Raw genomic sequence first — 17,615 nt, 5'->3', positions numbered from 1 at the left:
GGACTCTCACATTGGCTCACAGGTCATTTATTCATATAGGTAACACAATGTACACTTATGAACGTCGAAAAAAAAATACATTAAATGCTTCTAATTTTACATTTACTGCCAGTTCTCAAATCTAGGGCGTAGAACGGAAGAGAGGAACTGGCAATAAACTCTCCACCATTATTTTTTTTACACAACGTTTGTAAGCTGCAATATACAAATATAGGAATTGAACTCATTCATAAATAATATGATTTTATCTAAATATCATAAAATCATTACATTATTTTATCACTATGTACGAAACCACCGTAAAATTATTACTATTTTATCATTAAAACATAACTCATAATTTATTCCTTGTTTTCATAATTTGCAGAACACAATAGAACTCTTTAAATATTTACGCGCACAAAATTTAATTTTTTTACTTCAACATGAATACTTGTGACGAATTACGCTTCGAGAAAATATTTCAAACCATGTTAAAAGCAATGAGGTTAAACAAAACTCATCCAAACATACCACGAGACAAGAAATGGTTCTTAAAATTCATTATTATGTATGGAATATTCATGCTTGGTATCAGTTTCGCTGCTTATAGTACATTTTTCCACGATTTGAAGGATGGAAACTTCAGTCAGGCTTGTTATCATGGAGTCTTAATTGTAATATTTACTGTCGTCTCCTTATATCACATTGTCATGGGGTGGCATCGATTTCGGTTTCAAGATTTAATAAATCAAATGAAAGAAGACTACGATGTGGCCAAACACTTTGCAGTTGAAGACTACAATGTCGTATTAGATTATGCTAAAAGAGGTAAAATGATTATGTACACTTGGTTGGCTTTGGCGTTATCTTGTGTTATAATACATCAGCTAAGTGCGATTTTACCAATGGTACACAATGCAGCAATGACGGGAGAGTTTCAATGTGTTCATCTGTATAATATAACCTATCCTGGAAATTTGGAGATTTGGAAAAATGAAACTTCGGTGTGTTTATCACTGTTTGCGCTATTTACTTATGGTTATATATATGCAGTTATAATGTATATAGCTGGTCCGGCGTTGGGTCCAATATTAATGCTACACGGATGTGGTCAACTCGAGCTAGTGAGACGAAGAATTGCGGAGACCTATTCTAAAAGAAAAAAGGGTTTTGAGGTTCATAATCTCAAATTGGCTGCTAAACATCTCTCCATGACATATAAGTATAATGTTTCTGATCTTCTAGTTTTAGATACATATATGAATTTGTAATTAATTTATCATATATTTTAGTTTTATGAAAAAAACAAATGAGAGCCTGCAAATGTTTCACGAAATCATTTTTAAGGCTGTGATCGTTATTTTGCCGATTCTTTTTTATCAACTTAAGGAGGTAAGTCATGTTCTTTTTCAATACGTATATCAAATTGGAGTAATGTTGGTAAGATTGGGTTTTAGGGTAATACTAATCGAGAAATGAACATTGAAATTATAGGATTCGTATTTGGAGCCACATTGTTATGTGGCCTTCCTTGTTACTACGGCGATCTGCTTATGGAAAAGGTAAAATTAATTTTTGTATTAAAAAAAACGCACGCTCATAGCTTACATAACGTTATTATTGTCGTTAAATATGCAGATATAAAAAGTAACTTTAAATAACATTTAACATTTGCGTAGTTCTTAGATCCATGTACTTCATGTACTCCGTGTACCTTTTATTTTAAATTTAGCTATTTTATTACTATATTATTTCAGACCAATGATATAAAAATGGCTCTATATTCATGTGGTTGGGAGCATCACGTAGAAAGAGAACCACGAACGTTAATCTTATTATTGATGATCCGCGTGGACCGGCCAGTTGGCCTAAGCACTATGTTTCTTGATATCTGCCTCGAACAATTAACTGACGTAGGTTTTGAATCAACACACAATTTATACGACATTTAAAGAGAAAGATCATATTTACATGTATTGCCAAATATAGGAAAGACAGATTTTTCAGTTTGAAAAGGTTTTTTTGTTAATTAATTTTTATCTATATGGAGCGAACTATAGGGGAATTTATTAGAAGAAAGTTGAACACAAGAAGACAATCGTGGATACGCACTTAGTAATGTTGCAGAAAAGATATTCAGTTAAGAGTAACAGAATTCACGAGTTTCATTATCAATTATTATTAGTTATGAAAGGTTGAAATTTAGCTAATTTTTTCCTGTTCTATCTAATTATTGTTAATTTCATAATAGTAGATAAATATAGTAATTAATTAAATTCGAAACCATAAATAGTAAGATAACACATTACTCGTCTGAATTATGATCAAATTGTATTTTTTTTCAGATTTATCGACAAGCCTATGCTCTCTTTAATCTTTTAATTGCTGTTTTGGACTAGACCTTTTTTTATAACATGCACTTAACAAATAACAAACATATCTAATCATAGGTAATATAAAAATATATTTGGACCAAAACTGTTATCAAAATATAACATAAAACGAATAAGTATTTTATAGCAAAACTCTTTTTTATAATATTAAACAAAATCGTTAAATTAAGTATAGGCAAAACGGATCATCAAGCGAAGATTTATAACAGAGTATTGTAATTTTATTTGCTTTATAAATTTGAATAATCACGAATGTACTTGTATTGCAATATTTAACAAACTATAATTAATATAAATATTCTCATGTACTTAGTACATATCTATCTTTGTATAAGATGTATATGTAATAGGTAGTACTTAATAAAACATACAATATTTAAAAATAGTCCATCGTTTTGATTTTTCATTGCGTCAAACATGTTTAAAATAAGACGCCGCGCCCAGCACTTTGCAATCTTTTAACGCTGACTCACTGACACAACATTAGGCGTAGACGGCTTGACCTATTTGACTGGTTCTGTCTTATAACGTATTACGTGAATTATAGGGTTCATCAACTTTGTAAAACCGGCAAAGCCGGTGGAAGCATTGCTTCACTACAGACAGACATAAATCTGCAAATTAATAGGCTTTTTAATAGTTTGTAGTAATAATCACTTCAATCATTATTATGAATGTAGGAGCAATGGTGTTAGTGTCATCTGCTATTATAATTTAATCACAACATAGTCAAATTGGTTCAAAATCGTTAACACGAATGGTTCATTTAATTTGTCAATGCTGCTAGATCTATAAATTAACGACTATTCAATGTTCGATAATAATAATGACTCCAGAGTCATCTTGCTCACTCCAGTGAGCTTCCGTCCTGCCCTTTAGACGATTGACCACCCCGCGACGGCCTAAGCCGAGCTACGCTAGCCCTAGTTGAGCTGTAAAGGCAAAGAGCGTGATTCCATACAAAAATGAGTCACTCAGTTCCGAAGCGGTCGAACCAAGCAGAGGCCTTTAAAAATAGACTTTAAAGTCGAAATTAAATTGCTGATGACAACAAACTAATTTATGACGTCATTAACAATTCTTCAACAATTTATCGGCAGGTATTGTTTTTGTTAAAATTCTCTGTCTCCTTCGTCCTTCCTGTCGCCAGACGACAATATTCCTATCGTTCATTGTCAGTTCCTACCTCTGACTTTCTACCTTCCTTTTCCAAGCGTATTGAGCCTCACTCTTTTTCACTACTCTCTTCGTCATATATCATCAGTACATACAGCAAGGGACACGCGGGTCGCTACCGTAAGAACACAATAACAACTTCATAAGATGAATTTAGAGGAAAGGAAACGAATATATAAGATATTGGAAATAGAGGGCTAAAATATTATATAATGTTAAAAAACAAAGTCAAAGATTTCATATTTTAACTTTTACACTGTGATATATTTTATTGATGGCCATATAAACGGATTAAAAAGCGCATTTAAAATCACACCAACTCCGACCGGAAGTTAATGTTTAATTAAAAGTCCAATCGTTTGTAATAATTAACATCTGATGTGCAACACTTATTGGTAGCAACTGGCAATTACCTCAATTAAAACGACAATTGGCATGCATTTTTCTTTAATTAACTCGAGAACTAAAAAAAATAGTTAATCCTTAGGTAATAAAATTACGACACGACGAAATAACAACTAAGTTATTGATATTGATATTTTGGTCATTTATATTTACTTATTTAGATTTCTTCAAATCGCATAACACGTCTCTATTGTTAAATCTTGGTGACACCTGTGCCAATGTAACATACCATGAAGATTGTCCGGCGCATGAATAACGTAGCAGGGACTGTGGAAGACATACTTTAGTGTCAATTTCACCATTTTATGATATTGGGTCACTTTCCGCGTCATCCAAATCGCGAAACCTAAAGTAAGCAGTGAGCTAAGTAACATAGAGTCTTGATTATTACGATGTACTTCTTTTCCATTATCTAAAAGAAAAGGTTGTATTCGCATACACCTACTCGTAAATAAAGGATTCCTGAAAACTCTGCAAAGAAAGTGGTCAAGATGTTACTGGTTTTAGACTAAGAAATAAAAATAGATACTTGTAGTTTAACTTTCTTTTAGTGAAAATGCAACTAAATGATTTAGAGAAAGAGAGCATCTATAGTAAATAAATGATTTACCTTATATTCGATACAGTCTACAAAGCCGAACCAATAATTAGTAATAAATTATTTAGCGTCTAGTTGTGGTCCATTCCAAAATGCGGGAGTCTTATTTATTAAAAATCCTGCTTAATTAGACATCTAGATTCTTTTATAAGTAAAATGTATTTTTTCACATATCTTGTTAAGTAAATTTTACTCTAAAATAAGAATATATAAGGTATAAAATAAGAACAAGTTTCCTATTAAATAGTTGCAGTGAATGGCATGGTTTTAATTTGTTAGTAACAGTACGTAACAGGCAATTGTATCCCGTAAACTAGAATTTTGGGTTTGATTGTCTTTGATTAAATTCCAACGTTGCCTATGCCTTTAGCATTGATTTAGTAGCGTTTGATTGACTTTTATCACGAACAGATATCTAATAAATTCTTTATTGATAATTTAAACGTATTTGCCACAAGACAAATTAATAGATTACACAAAAAAAAATACATAAAGTGATAGTCAATGTCACTTCCTATAATTAGTTGCTGAATATTTCATTGTAATCACAATCATCAAAAATAATATCGTAATATATTGAGATAATTAAATCCATAGAGAAATGTATTTAGGTAAAAAATGAACGTGTTTTAAAATGTTACAAAAATATATAGTCATCGGACGTACGCATGTAGAAACTGTGTTTTTCACCAACTGGATGAAGCATGCCAGGGTTTCTAGGCCACGTGTTTGAAATAAACACACATATATAAATTTTCATGTATATATTTATAATATATTTCTGCAAAATTATATGAATCTACTTTTACTATATTTGGCTGTTACGCGCATTCATTTAAGACTCGTGCGACGTGCACGTTTGCGGAACTAAATATTATTTAGTTGCGGAGTATAAAATTATGATTTCGTCGTTGAGATTAAATTATGTCGACAGTAATCTAAACGTAATTACTTGTGAAGAAATACGTATGAAGGATTGATACCATGTTTTTAATAGCAACTTCGAAAACGAATTCATTATTTCCGAAGCCGCTTTTATATTTACAGTTTATTAAGTTAATTACTTTTGAACAAATTTAATTTCGATAAAAAAGTTTATAACTTCAAAGATAGATGATTGTCGTATACTTTTTAGAAAGTATACGACAAAGAAGAAAGACAAGAAAGAAAATAATTCTGTCATATAGCAAAAGAAATATTTTTTCCCGTTTTTGCGATATTTATAATTTATTCTCAATTCCTATTATTTGTAGCGTGATGTTAGTGTGAAAGCGTTTCTCGATAAATGGAATATCTTGCTCAGACATCATACATCACAGTAATTTATAATAGTAGTAAACATTATCTACATCTACTACTAATGGCTAATTTACCGAATCAGTTATCTGTTACTAGTACTAGTAATCACTACTCACAGTAAATTGGACAATGTTAACCGAGCGGTAATAATTATAACTCAATAGTATTTGCAATATTTAGAATATGCGTTTTACTGCAAGTGATAAATGGAGTGGTACCAATTGGAGGCTTTAATGTTTCTTTGAAAGTTGGTGAACTAATTAAAAAGTTCAAGCTCTTGTTGCTGGCGCACAGCCTCAGCGCAAATTAGTTTCAGTTTTCATAATTGAAACATTTGCGTACTGTTTTTCTAAATATGTGTACATTATATACAGCTGTGAGAAGTTTTAATTAATTGCTGCGTATTCTTCGGTTTCTCCTTTGAATTTAAATGGGGCATATGGGGTTAAACTTTTTAAAGATCCAAAAAAAGGTCTGATGATAGTGGTTAGTGTATGAAACTAAATGTAAAATTAAATGTTATTATTATTATATAGTCATTTATTTTCGATTAAATAACTAATAATACATTTTATGTTTCCCAAACCACTCACGGGTGTCGTCTAAGATACGTGGATATCTTTCTTTTATGTGTCAAGTTATTTTTTTAATTCCTATTCACCCTTTTAAAAACTATTTTGTAACGACTCCGGTTGCTCAATAAATTTCTCAATTGTGTCTAAAGATTTATAAACCGTGTTGACTTATTATTGAAATGTATAGAGACAAACTTATAATATTTAAAAAATGTTCTTAAGTAACATTCGATTTTTAGTCAACATTTTATTTTTTATAGTATTTTTTGACATTGAACAATACGTATCAAAGCTTTCGCTTTACTGTAAAATTGTTTAGAATTGTTAAAAATATTCAGTTAGCAGCATTTAAATTCTGGTTGACGGTATGCGCCACACTGTACAAAATATAAAATTTTATGATAAAATGTACATCAGTTTTAAAACTTCAACTGGTAAAGTTTATGTCCCCGGAATTCCAGTAAATAATGTCCGGTGTAGATCATTATTTTATTATTTATTAGATCCAAATACGTATTACGTCGTCAGATACACAATCAATATATACTATTAATAAAAGAATTGGAGACTAAATTATACTTCGATTATAAAGTGCCTGGTAAATAGTACCGGTGATCACTGAGCTGGTGCTTTGCTCAATGAATAAGTATCGGAATACAGCGAGGAAATGTTGCCAGGTACACTGCCATAGAGACCAAACTTTTTTAATTTGTTTTAATTTTATATTCATCCAGTTTTTATTATTATTATTATTATAACTATGTAGTCTAAGATTAATGAAATATAATATAGGATTACCAAAATTGTGATTATACAAGTAATGAATGCGAATCTGGTTTCATTTGAATTTTCAAAAGGTACGTCAAATGCAGATTGAGCGCTAACCGCTGTTGAATAACAAATGATAAGGCATTCTGTTTCCATGTAAAATTAAACGAAATAAACGTGTGAATTAGAATTTGTTATGTATGAAATAATCTGTATATGTAAAATTTGTTTCACAAACGATTTTACGTTTGATTACAAATTGTTAGTAAGCCTTTATGAGATTTTTTTCTATAGTTTATTATTAATTACATAAAACCTACAACTCTCGTCTCTGAGGTCGTAGGTTCGATCCCCGGCTGTGCACCAATGGACTTTCTTTCGATGTGCGAATTTAACTTTCGCTCGAACGGTGAAGGAAACCGGCTTGCATTAGACACAAAAAGTTAACGTCGTGTGTCAGGCACAGAAGGCTGATCACCTATTTGACTATTAGATTAACAAATGATCTTGATAAATCTGATCTACATAAATCTGAAGGCCAGACCTAAAAAGGTTGTAGCGCCATTGATTTGTTTTTATTTTTTTTTACCTAAAAGTTTTTATGTATGTTCGATTCACGGCTTCGCACCAAGAACCAAAAATTTAATTAGTTTTTTTAGATGTATCTTTTACAATATTTACTGGGGAGATTTCCAAAATGCAAGATGGGCTGATGATTATTTATTTATTTATTAACACTTCGTTACACTACATAAAAAAAAATGAACATAATTAAATCAAAAGGAGGGCCTTGGCGGCCTTATCGCTTGATTAATTAAATTAAACTGTGTTAGTAAGTAGTAGTAGATTTAACAATCCGAATAAGTATTACGATGAGGATATTTTGGACGAGAAGAAGTTAATTGGTCGACTTTTTGTTGGTTTATTACTAATAAAATTAAAACGTATAAAAATCGTTACGTTTATGTTCCTACAAACTAATTGCGCGGTATTCTCTCAAGCTGCAAAAACCTGATGCTCTTCATTTCTTATGCAAATTGTTTTTATAGTAAATACTTTTTGTTTTCAATTTCCCTCTTCTACAACCGTACGCTCGCTTTACAGAAATTCTTCATAAGAAAACGCAGCCACTTTTAGATAACGTCTTTGATATAAATAAACTTTAATATTATTTTGCTAACAAAAGACATTCTTAAGGAAAATTTAAATGTGCATTTTTCCGTCTCTCATGGTATATTGCGTTCAAAACGGTCGGGACAAAACAATGTTTTTAAACTCAAATAAAGCTACAATATAAACAATTATGTAGTGATTGTATTTTAAATAAATAAATAAAGGACTTCTCACAATCCACTTTTTATATTTTAATATTTTGTATGATATATATTAACACAGTAGTATTGGATATTAAGTACTAATAGTAGGTATGGGGCCGTTCAATTTTTACGTAAGCAGATTTTCTGCAATTTATCTCACTTCCTCTTGACAGCAAAAGTAGGCAAAGCTCTAAAAATAATGGTACTTAAACATGTTATTTTTTGTAGGAATCCCCAAAAATGCATTTAATTTTCAAGGATTGACATTGACATACCACGGAAAGTGGAGATCCATGTATTATATAGCATACTTTACGAAATATGATTGCATGCAGACATAGGAAAGACAGCTTTTAAGGCATGTCTACTATTCAGATTATTATAGTTAATTGCTAGATCTATATGCCTCTCCTAGCGATCCGCCACCCCAAAGGGCTTATTTCGATGTGCAAAATTTCGGACTATTCTATGGATACGACTTGTATCACAAATCAGATAATCGATTTTAGAAACAAAAATAACCTATCTTTCTGGGACCTTTCCTTGCCTAAAAGCACAACTGACAAAGTTACGAAAATACCGGGTAATAAATTTAAGATGTATATCTTAAGCGAGCTCGTTGTAATAAAGCAATACAAGCATATTACAGGCATAAGTGTTATGGTGCTTATGTTTATGAATTTATTGTTTAAATACATATTAACAGAACAGATCATTTAAATTACGAAATTGCGTGGACTTATCCATTTCACCAACAGCAGAAATTTAATTTAATTTATTTCAGTACACACTATGAAACATATTATTTCATGATTTAATGTTGAATCTTAAAACTTTATCAACATATTGACATGCATATTTTATCTAATTTTTTAGATGCTAGCCTTCATTAATTTCCAAACCCTAAAAGATTCCGTCAGCAATTGCATTCTTGGGTTAATCTTACAGGTAATTTTGGATTGAATAATGAAGACATTTACAAAAAGAAAAAAGTTTGTGATGTTCAATTCACCGACAGAGATCGTAATCGTAATAACCGATCAAATGCTTTAGCTATTACATCTCTTCATTTGAATGGTAAGTAATTGAAATATTAATTTATTTACTTAACCGTTTGATGGTTGAGAAACCAATATATTGAATTTTCATTGTCCTTCTCATTCCTCCATGAAAAGGTTAACTATTGTGTGTTACTCAATGTCTTATAAAGATTTTAGTGCTAAATTGTTTAACTTTTTTCAGGCTTTCATAATATTTTAAATATAAGAAATATTTTAAAAATAAGAAGTGGTTAAATTATCCATCGTTCGACTTAGACCAATGTTTTAAGGAAATACAACGTGTATGTGTGACACATTTAAAAAAAATGTTTCAAAGTGTGCTGTAAAAGGTACGATAAAAATGTACACTGACACATTTGTGTCATTTCCCTTCAAATGTGTAACACATAAAGAGGCTCTCAAAAAAAATTTGAAGAAATCACACTGAATGTCTTAATATACAGTTGGTGCAGGTCAATCAACCGAATATTATGTGGAAAATTGACCTACTCTGGAGATGAAATGAAATCTTTCGCCCTAGAATATTTCAACAAACACAAACATTTTAAGAAATAAATATTTCGTTTTTGTTAATATTCTTTTATTTAATTAATTGTATCATTTAGTAAATACATATTTTTGTCAGTTTATGGGTATTGAAGTAAAGCAGTTACAAATATTGTAATACAACCAATATGAGTTACTGTACTCTCGAACTTCAATATTGATTAAACTAATAAGAACTAGGTACAAGTACTACTATTATATAATTTATTCCTATATAATATATACCATTGTAGTACTTGTACCTAATTCGCTACCTCTTATAGTGCATAGCTATGTGTTGGTACACACAAACATACATATAGTTAGTTTCGATAAGAGATGGCGTTGTATGTTCACAATGACGTATAGATTAAGATATGACAAAAAAAGCTAAGATGGCTCTCTATTCCCAGTATATATTATTTCTCCATGCATTACCCACATAATGTGTAAAAGAGTAAATAATGACTAAGTAAATGTTGACGTAATCACCAAATAAGAGAATTAAAGAATAATACGAGAGATAACAGACATATTATATCATTAAATAATAATTAAAATTTGGATTATTAGCTTTATAAGGGTTGTTTGTATCTTTAATTATAAGGTTCATGGTAACCTTTTTAAGGCGTTAAAATGTTTATAATTAAACTTAATTATTATCGGTGATTTAAAATGGTATAGGCGGATTCAATGTCTGTTTTTTTTTATTTATTGTATTCATAATTTCTTTACGCCTTTAGTTTAGGTAATTTAATGTGCTGAGCTGTGCTGGTGTGGCTCAAGCTCCTTTAAACCTAAAATTAACGTATAATGAAAAAAAAGGCTGATTATTGCAAGCGATTGCTACTGAAAAAAAACTGAGGATCTAGATCTAGAACCATCTAGATGGTTTGATTAGTTATTATTTTCTGTAAACACGGTTTATTTTGATTATTTTGGATTTACTCTAAAGTCTGTGGAAATTGTATTTTAATTAAATTTGCTAAACAATATATTCCTCCAATAGGAAGAATATATTGTTTAGCAAATATTTAGAGAATGCATGAACACAATAATTCGTTTAAGGAAGCTAAATGAAAGTAACCATTATGTCAATAGTTTAATTAATTATTTACTATTTTCCGTTTTTACTCGGGAACGAGTACTTCTTGTGACTGGTCGTACTTTAATTTGTGTATGCGGTGATGTAAGTTATTTCGACTATGTATTTGCATGTTGTTCCCACGATAATGTAAGTGCGTGCTCCTATTTCATCATAGAGGACAAATCTTTGTTTTTAATTTATTTAATTATTATTTATTGCTTAAGTTGTCCTGTGGAACATGGTGTTATGGTTGCAGGCCCTACAAACGTTTTGTAAAACAACAAAAAAAACTTGGCGATTAAACAGAGTTTTTCTCTTCCGCTCTACGCCCTTGATTTGAGAACTAGAAGTAAATGTAAAATTAGAAACATTTCTTATACATTTCTGTTTTTGACGTTCATAAGTGTACATTGTGTTACCTCTATTAAATTTACTTTAAAATCGGAATAGGTTAGGTTAGGTTAGGTTAGGGAATAGTTTCGTGGAGGTACTCCGGGGACTGGATGATGATCCGTGGGGGCGCCCCTACCGATCAGCTCGTAAAAGGCTGAAAGGTGCGGGAATGCCTCTTGTGGAGAGTCTGGAGCCGGCCTTTCTGGACAGAGTGGTGGCGGACCTGTTTCCTTTGCCTCCCGACACTGTCCCTCCGTGTATGGCGGCGACTGTAGTGGAAGCGGCCGGAGAGATGGCTCCGGAAGTCTCTGACATAGAGATGGAGGCTATCTTGACCCGTCTCAAGGCCCGCAAGAAAGCTCCTGGCCCGGACGGGGTTGGCAGTATCGTTAGATATTGCGAATGCCTTCAATAGTCTCCCTTTTGGTGTGGTCAGAGAGGCACTTGAGTTTTTCGAGGTCCCACTGTATCTGCGCCAAATAGTGGGGGACTATTTTGCGGAAAGATGGATCGTGTACTCCAACATGGAGGGCACGATCTCCTACCACCCTGTGCGGTGTGGGGTTCCTCAAGGCTCAGTCCTTGGGCCGCTTCTGTGGGACATGGCCTACGATTGGGTGTTGAGGGGCGCGCTTCTTCCGGGATTGCGCGTCTTCTGCTATGCAGACGACACCCTCGTAGTGGCCAACGCGGCAAGTTATGGGGAGGTGGCTCGACTCGCAACGGTCGGCACCTCTCTTGTTGTGAGACGGATAAGGTCCCTGGGCCTTAGGGTGTCTCTTGAAAAAACGGACGCCCTATTGTTCCATGGCCCTAGGAATGGTCCACCTCCTGGGGCGGTCTTGATGGTGGAAGGAGTGGGGGTTCCGGTGGCGTCCAAGATGAAGTACCTTGGTCTCGTCTTGGATGGCCGCTGGAACTTCGAGACCCACTTTGAAGCTCTCGGGGGGAAGGTTGTAGGGGCGGCGGGGGCGCTTGCAAGGCTATTGCCGAATATTGGGGGCCCTAAGCAGAGTGTGCGGAGGCTGTACTGCGGAATCATACGCAGTATGGCATTGTATGGGGCCCCTGTATGGGATGATAGGCTGAGGGCGAGGAACCGCACCCTACTCAGGAGGCCACAGCGAGTGATGGCGGTTCGGGCGGCTCGATGCTACCGGACCGTCTCGTTCGAGGCGGCGTGCCTGTTGGCGGGGACTCCCCCCTGGGAGTTAGAGGCGTTGGCCCTAGGCGACCTGTATCGTCTCAAGTGTGAGACTAGGGCAGGTGGCCGATGGGCTGAACTGGTCGGACCGGCAAGGAGGCAAGCCAGGAAGGCCACCTTTAATAGATGGGCCCATGATCTGGCTATGCCTAGGGCGGGAGTACGCACCGTGGAGGCGATTCGCCCATGCCTACGGGAATGGGTGAATCGCCCGAGTGGAGCCGTGTCCTTTCGGATGGCGCAGATACTGTCTGGGCATGGGTGCTTTGGGCGGTATCTGCACAGGGTGGCGAGGCGGGAAACCCTTCCAATCTGCCACCATTGTGGTGCCCCAGAGGACACGGCGGAGCACACCCTGGCCGATTGTGCCACTTGGTCGAGGCAACGCCATGACCTAGTGTCGGTCGTCGGGACGGACCTCTCGCTACCGAGCGTTGTTGCAGCAATGCTTGGTAGCCAAGAGGCATGGCGTGCGGTGGCCTTCTTCTGTGAGCATGTCCTGCTGCAGAAGGAGGCTGCCGAGCGTCAGCGGGAGGTGCGTGGCGATGGCCGAAGGGGTTGTGCTCGGCGGCGGCGAGGCGGGGGTGCGGGGGCAAGACGCGAGGAGCGTTTGCCCAACAGTATCCCCCTGCGCCGTCGCTGAGCCCGTATGCAGTCATATTCGCCTGAGTTCCCTGGGTTGAATGCCTAGTGCGACCCCCGGGGGACTCAATGCGGTGCCAGACGTCATTCATTCAGAATGAATGTGTCCGGCATAGCAGGCGATATGGAGGGCTCAGGAGGAAATTTTAGTGGGTCGGGTTTCTCCCCTCTGATTAGCAGAGGGATAAGAGTTAACCATCCCCACAGTCCCCGCGATAGCGACTGCATGCGCTCGCGGGCCTGCAGCTGTGCATTTTTACCTCCTTCATAAAAAAAAAAAAAGGGAATAGTTTCGTGCCCTGTAGCCATGGCCTAATCAAGGTGGTTTGGCAGGACTATTCAGTTCTAAGCTTCAAGTAGGATACATTTCTACTACATATTAAAAAATTAAGAACATAATACATTACACACATAAATAAGGACATAGATTAATGTTTAAATTCTCAGATAACAGCCAATCAAAGCCAAAGCCTGCATTGATTTCAGTGCTGCATGCGAATTCGAAATATCAATCTTTTGTTAGTAAAATTTGATATAGGTACGACTTACGATCTTTTTCTATTTTCAACTTTAAATAAAATAAAATACACGAATGGCTCTAAAACCGACGCCAAAGCTGATAAACTCAAAAAAGGTACCTTAGAAATAGCGTATGTCTCAAGAAAAAAATCGAATTTTCTAGATAACCTTAATCGACTTCGACGTGCGCTCGCATTTTTTCTTGGAGATTTATATACTTTACTATGTCTCCATCATGATACATCAGAACTCAACTCAAATATATCAAATAGTTTCTAGTAAAGCTTAAATATTTTTGTGTTTTAGTATGGCTTGACGTGACGTGACCGATCAAAAAGGCGAAATAATGTATCCCTTGAAGCAGAGATGAATTTGTCGCCTCGGCGCTCGTCCTTTGATCACAGTGTGCGCTAAAAAGGAAAATTGGTGGATTTTTCGGTAACAATATATATAAAGTATCTAAAAGTATGTTCATTTGTTTTGATAATAACCTATCCGATTTTTAATCTGGCTGCTCAACAGATCTATCTTTATATATGCACATTTGTGATAATAAATATTAAAACAAACTATATATATTAGACATTTTAAGAACGCGTGAATAAAAAATTAATATTGCATTTAGTTACATTACATATAACCTTGAAATTACCTTAGAACTAATTTAAATCTGTAGTAATCTGATTAACTGTAAAGTCTTAATGATATACTATGTAAAGAGCTGGTTAACAAAGAGAGTAGAGTTAGTTTAAACTAGAAAAAAACAACTTGATTCAAATAAGCAAATGAAATGAAAAAAGTGCAGATTTTATTTTAATACGAAAATTTTCTGGAATATTAAAAATCATTGTTGTTAATGCGAAATGGGTGATGAAAGTAATTAATATATTGTGTTGGGTCATTCAGTTATTATTCTAGTAGACTTTTAATATTCATTCTATGGAGGGAAGTAATTTATTGCTTGTTTCTGTGATTGATCATGTAACAAGCTGAGTATTATTAAATTGAAATAATAAAAATAAACGTTTGTCTCTGTAGCTCAGCTAGACATGATACGAAGTGCGCTATCGCAAGGTCCTGGGTTTGATTTCGGCGGTTTCGGCGGTATAACTCGTATAACTCGGCGGTATAACTAAAGCATAAGTATGTCTGTGCTATGCTGTGTGTCGTTGCTTAATTGTTGAGATTCAAGAATCCACTATGCACAAATCAAATTGGATGTTTGTACGGTATAAGGAATATTGAAATAATTGCGTACAAAACATTCTAGTTTTATTACTTGTATTAAACCCAATTCATCTTGTAAATAATATCTTGTATTCTATTGGTGTGCCCACTTACTCTATTCGGAGTTAGTATTGCCTTCATAAATCTTTTGAGCCGTAGATCCGCCTAATCTAACGCTTCAACTGAACGAAATATATACGACCTTTTAAAAGCTTGTCGTATTTTTACAAAGACCTCAGATTTGCTGAAAGAAATCTTAAGGGACAACAAAAAATAAAGATATTGGACTGAGACTACTACTAACCTGGACACGCGTCAACACAAGAGATGTACTCTGCGGTTATCAAGTAGACTGTATTTTTTTGTGCATTTAAGCAGTCCGCCGTCCGAGCATCAATTTGTATTATATCGGTGTCAAATGATTCGGATTTGCGGAATGGAATTGCAATAGATAGTTAGTAAAAACACAGATAGTTCTCAGGAATGATGAAATGATATGATATTAACTGAAATGTCACATGAAAAATTCTTAAATCGCTTCGCCCCGTCATGTCACAATTAAGCGCTTAGCGCAATTAGTGGTGTACTTTAATGCTACCGCCTCTATGTCTTCCATATTTTTTTTGGCGCCCTCCTCTCCTTTTTCCCCTTGATTACTTGATACTTGTCTTTAAAGTCCACTCTATTATCTAATTCTATGTATTTTTTTTATTTTTGTACGCATCTTTCTAGTGATTTCTAGCAGGCTACTAGTTTGGTTTAGTGTTGTATGTTCATGTTTGGCGGCCTTATGTGAGAGTGGGTAAAATACAAGTGTCTATGACAAGTGGAAATCCCCTTTTAAGATTTCCTTCTGGGACCAACACTTTTTCAAGATCTTGGTTATTCACCTTTCTACCTCAATTTCTTCATTTTTATCTTTGAATGTTAATTGTTCATCTACTTGTGTGTGGATTTAAAGAGGTTTTCCGTTAAGCTATAATGCAGTGTTTATAGCAAGTTTGTTATTATTTTAGTTTTATTCTCGTTAATTTTACTTTTTCACTTTATCGTTTAAAGTAATCATCATCTTTTCTAATGCCTTATTTGTTTCAGCGAATAAGACAATATCGTCCGCGAAGCTGAGGTATGTCGATCCTGGTTAACTCTTATCCCTCCCGACTGCCAGGCCGACTGCATGTTTCTCGATTTTTCCACCAGTTAGAGACCTTTTCAGTGAGCTGAAATGCGATTTATACCCGTTTCAGGAAACGCTCTGTTATATATTAGAAAATTGTAATTAGCATAATGTTACCCTCGTTTACAGGCGGCTGCAATAGTTTTCAGGCAGTATCAGAACACGTTTCATGCAGATTTCACAGAACCCGTTTTCAGGCGTTTTCAGTTATACCCCTTTCATGAAGAATTAAACTAGACCGAATTTTCTAGGTGTCGGACAAGGGCGGAATGATACGCGAGCGAGAGGGAAGATCGGAACCCTCTCAAAGCCAGTCTGAACACGATATGCGAAAGAGGTAATGTCGTAAATTACGTACGTTTTAGAATTGTGCAATCGCTACTCATTGGCAATCCTGCCTAGAGAGTTCTCGAACATTGTTCAATATTATTCCCAGGGAATATAAGCTAACCGAAACGCGAACAATAATTGAGTTTCGAGTGCGATACGATGGGTGTATTTCTGCGCGGAATTTGCGGTGTAAACGAATTCCTCGTTGATTTATTTAAAAATAAACCTGGCATTTTCTACCCGATCCCTCTACCCCTAGATCGTAACAGTATTATGAACCAATCGGTATATCCAGTCGTCGTGTCTCTCGTTTGACTTGGCTCACGCATTCCTCGTAGGTTCTTTTTGGTACTCTTACATAGTTATTTTTTATGTAGCATTTAATAAGGGCTTCCCAAATAGCCTCTTGATATATTGTGTCAAACGCTTTGGCATAATCGATAAAGGTGACGTAAAGTTGCCTGTTAAACTTCCTGTATTTCTCCATTGTTTGTTGCAGTACATGTATAGGGTCCGTTGTATCGTATACGTAGGATTCCGTATAAGAGTTTATTAATGCTCGAGGGAAAGTCGATAAGTAAGTGATAAAGTTAACAACTAAACCTATTTTAAGGTTTAACTTCGTAAGAGAGTAAAGAGAGAAATAATATTGTACGCCTAAAATTGTTTATTTGAATAATTTCGTGCTTGATGATTAGTGCTTATGCAGATTAAAAACGTTATAATTAAAGCACATAAGATCAAGTCAATCTTTCACTTTAACAGATATTGTCGAATAAAGACAAGAAGCTTAAAAAATCTTTACTTCTTAAGAATTTACTTAATAACTGATTACAATCTAAAATTTGGTACGATTGACCGATTATCTTCGTTACAGACTTCCTCTCGCGGTGAGCCTATAACTTCAGAAAAGTTCACAAGGTTATCTAATAAAGGGA

At 34.9% G+C, this 17,615-nt stretch overlaps 1 protein-coding gene across 1 annotated transcript; it reads left to right on the top strand.

The window, feature by feature from the left end:
• Positions 1 to 425: 425 nt before the first annotated feature.
• LOC123720416 lies at positions 426 to 2,381 on the top strand. Its single transcript, XM_045677012.1, has 5 exons — positions 426 to 1,204; positions 1,275 to 1,374; positions 1,440 to 1,544; positions 1,740 to 1,895; positions 2,328 to 2,381. Exons 1-5 carry the CDS (start codon positions 426 to 428, stop codon positions 2,379 to 2,381), a joined length of 1,194 nt encoding a protein of 397 aa, XP_045532968.1.
• Positions 2,382 to 17,615: the final 15,234 nt, after the last annotated feature.

The sequence above is a fragment of the Pieris brassicae genome, chromosome 1, assembly GCF_905147105.1.
Source record: "Pieris brassicae chromosome 1, ilPieBrab1.1, whole genome shotgun sequence".
In the NCBI taxonomy this organism is placed as follows: domain Eukaryota; kingdom Metazoa; phylum Arthropoda; class Insecta; order Lepidoptera; family Pieridae; genus Pieris; species Pieris brassicae.
Note: the sequence above shows the minus strand (reverse complement) of the source record. Positions and strands in the feature narration are given on the sequence as shown.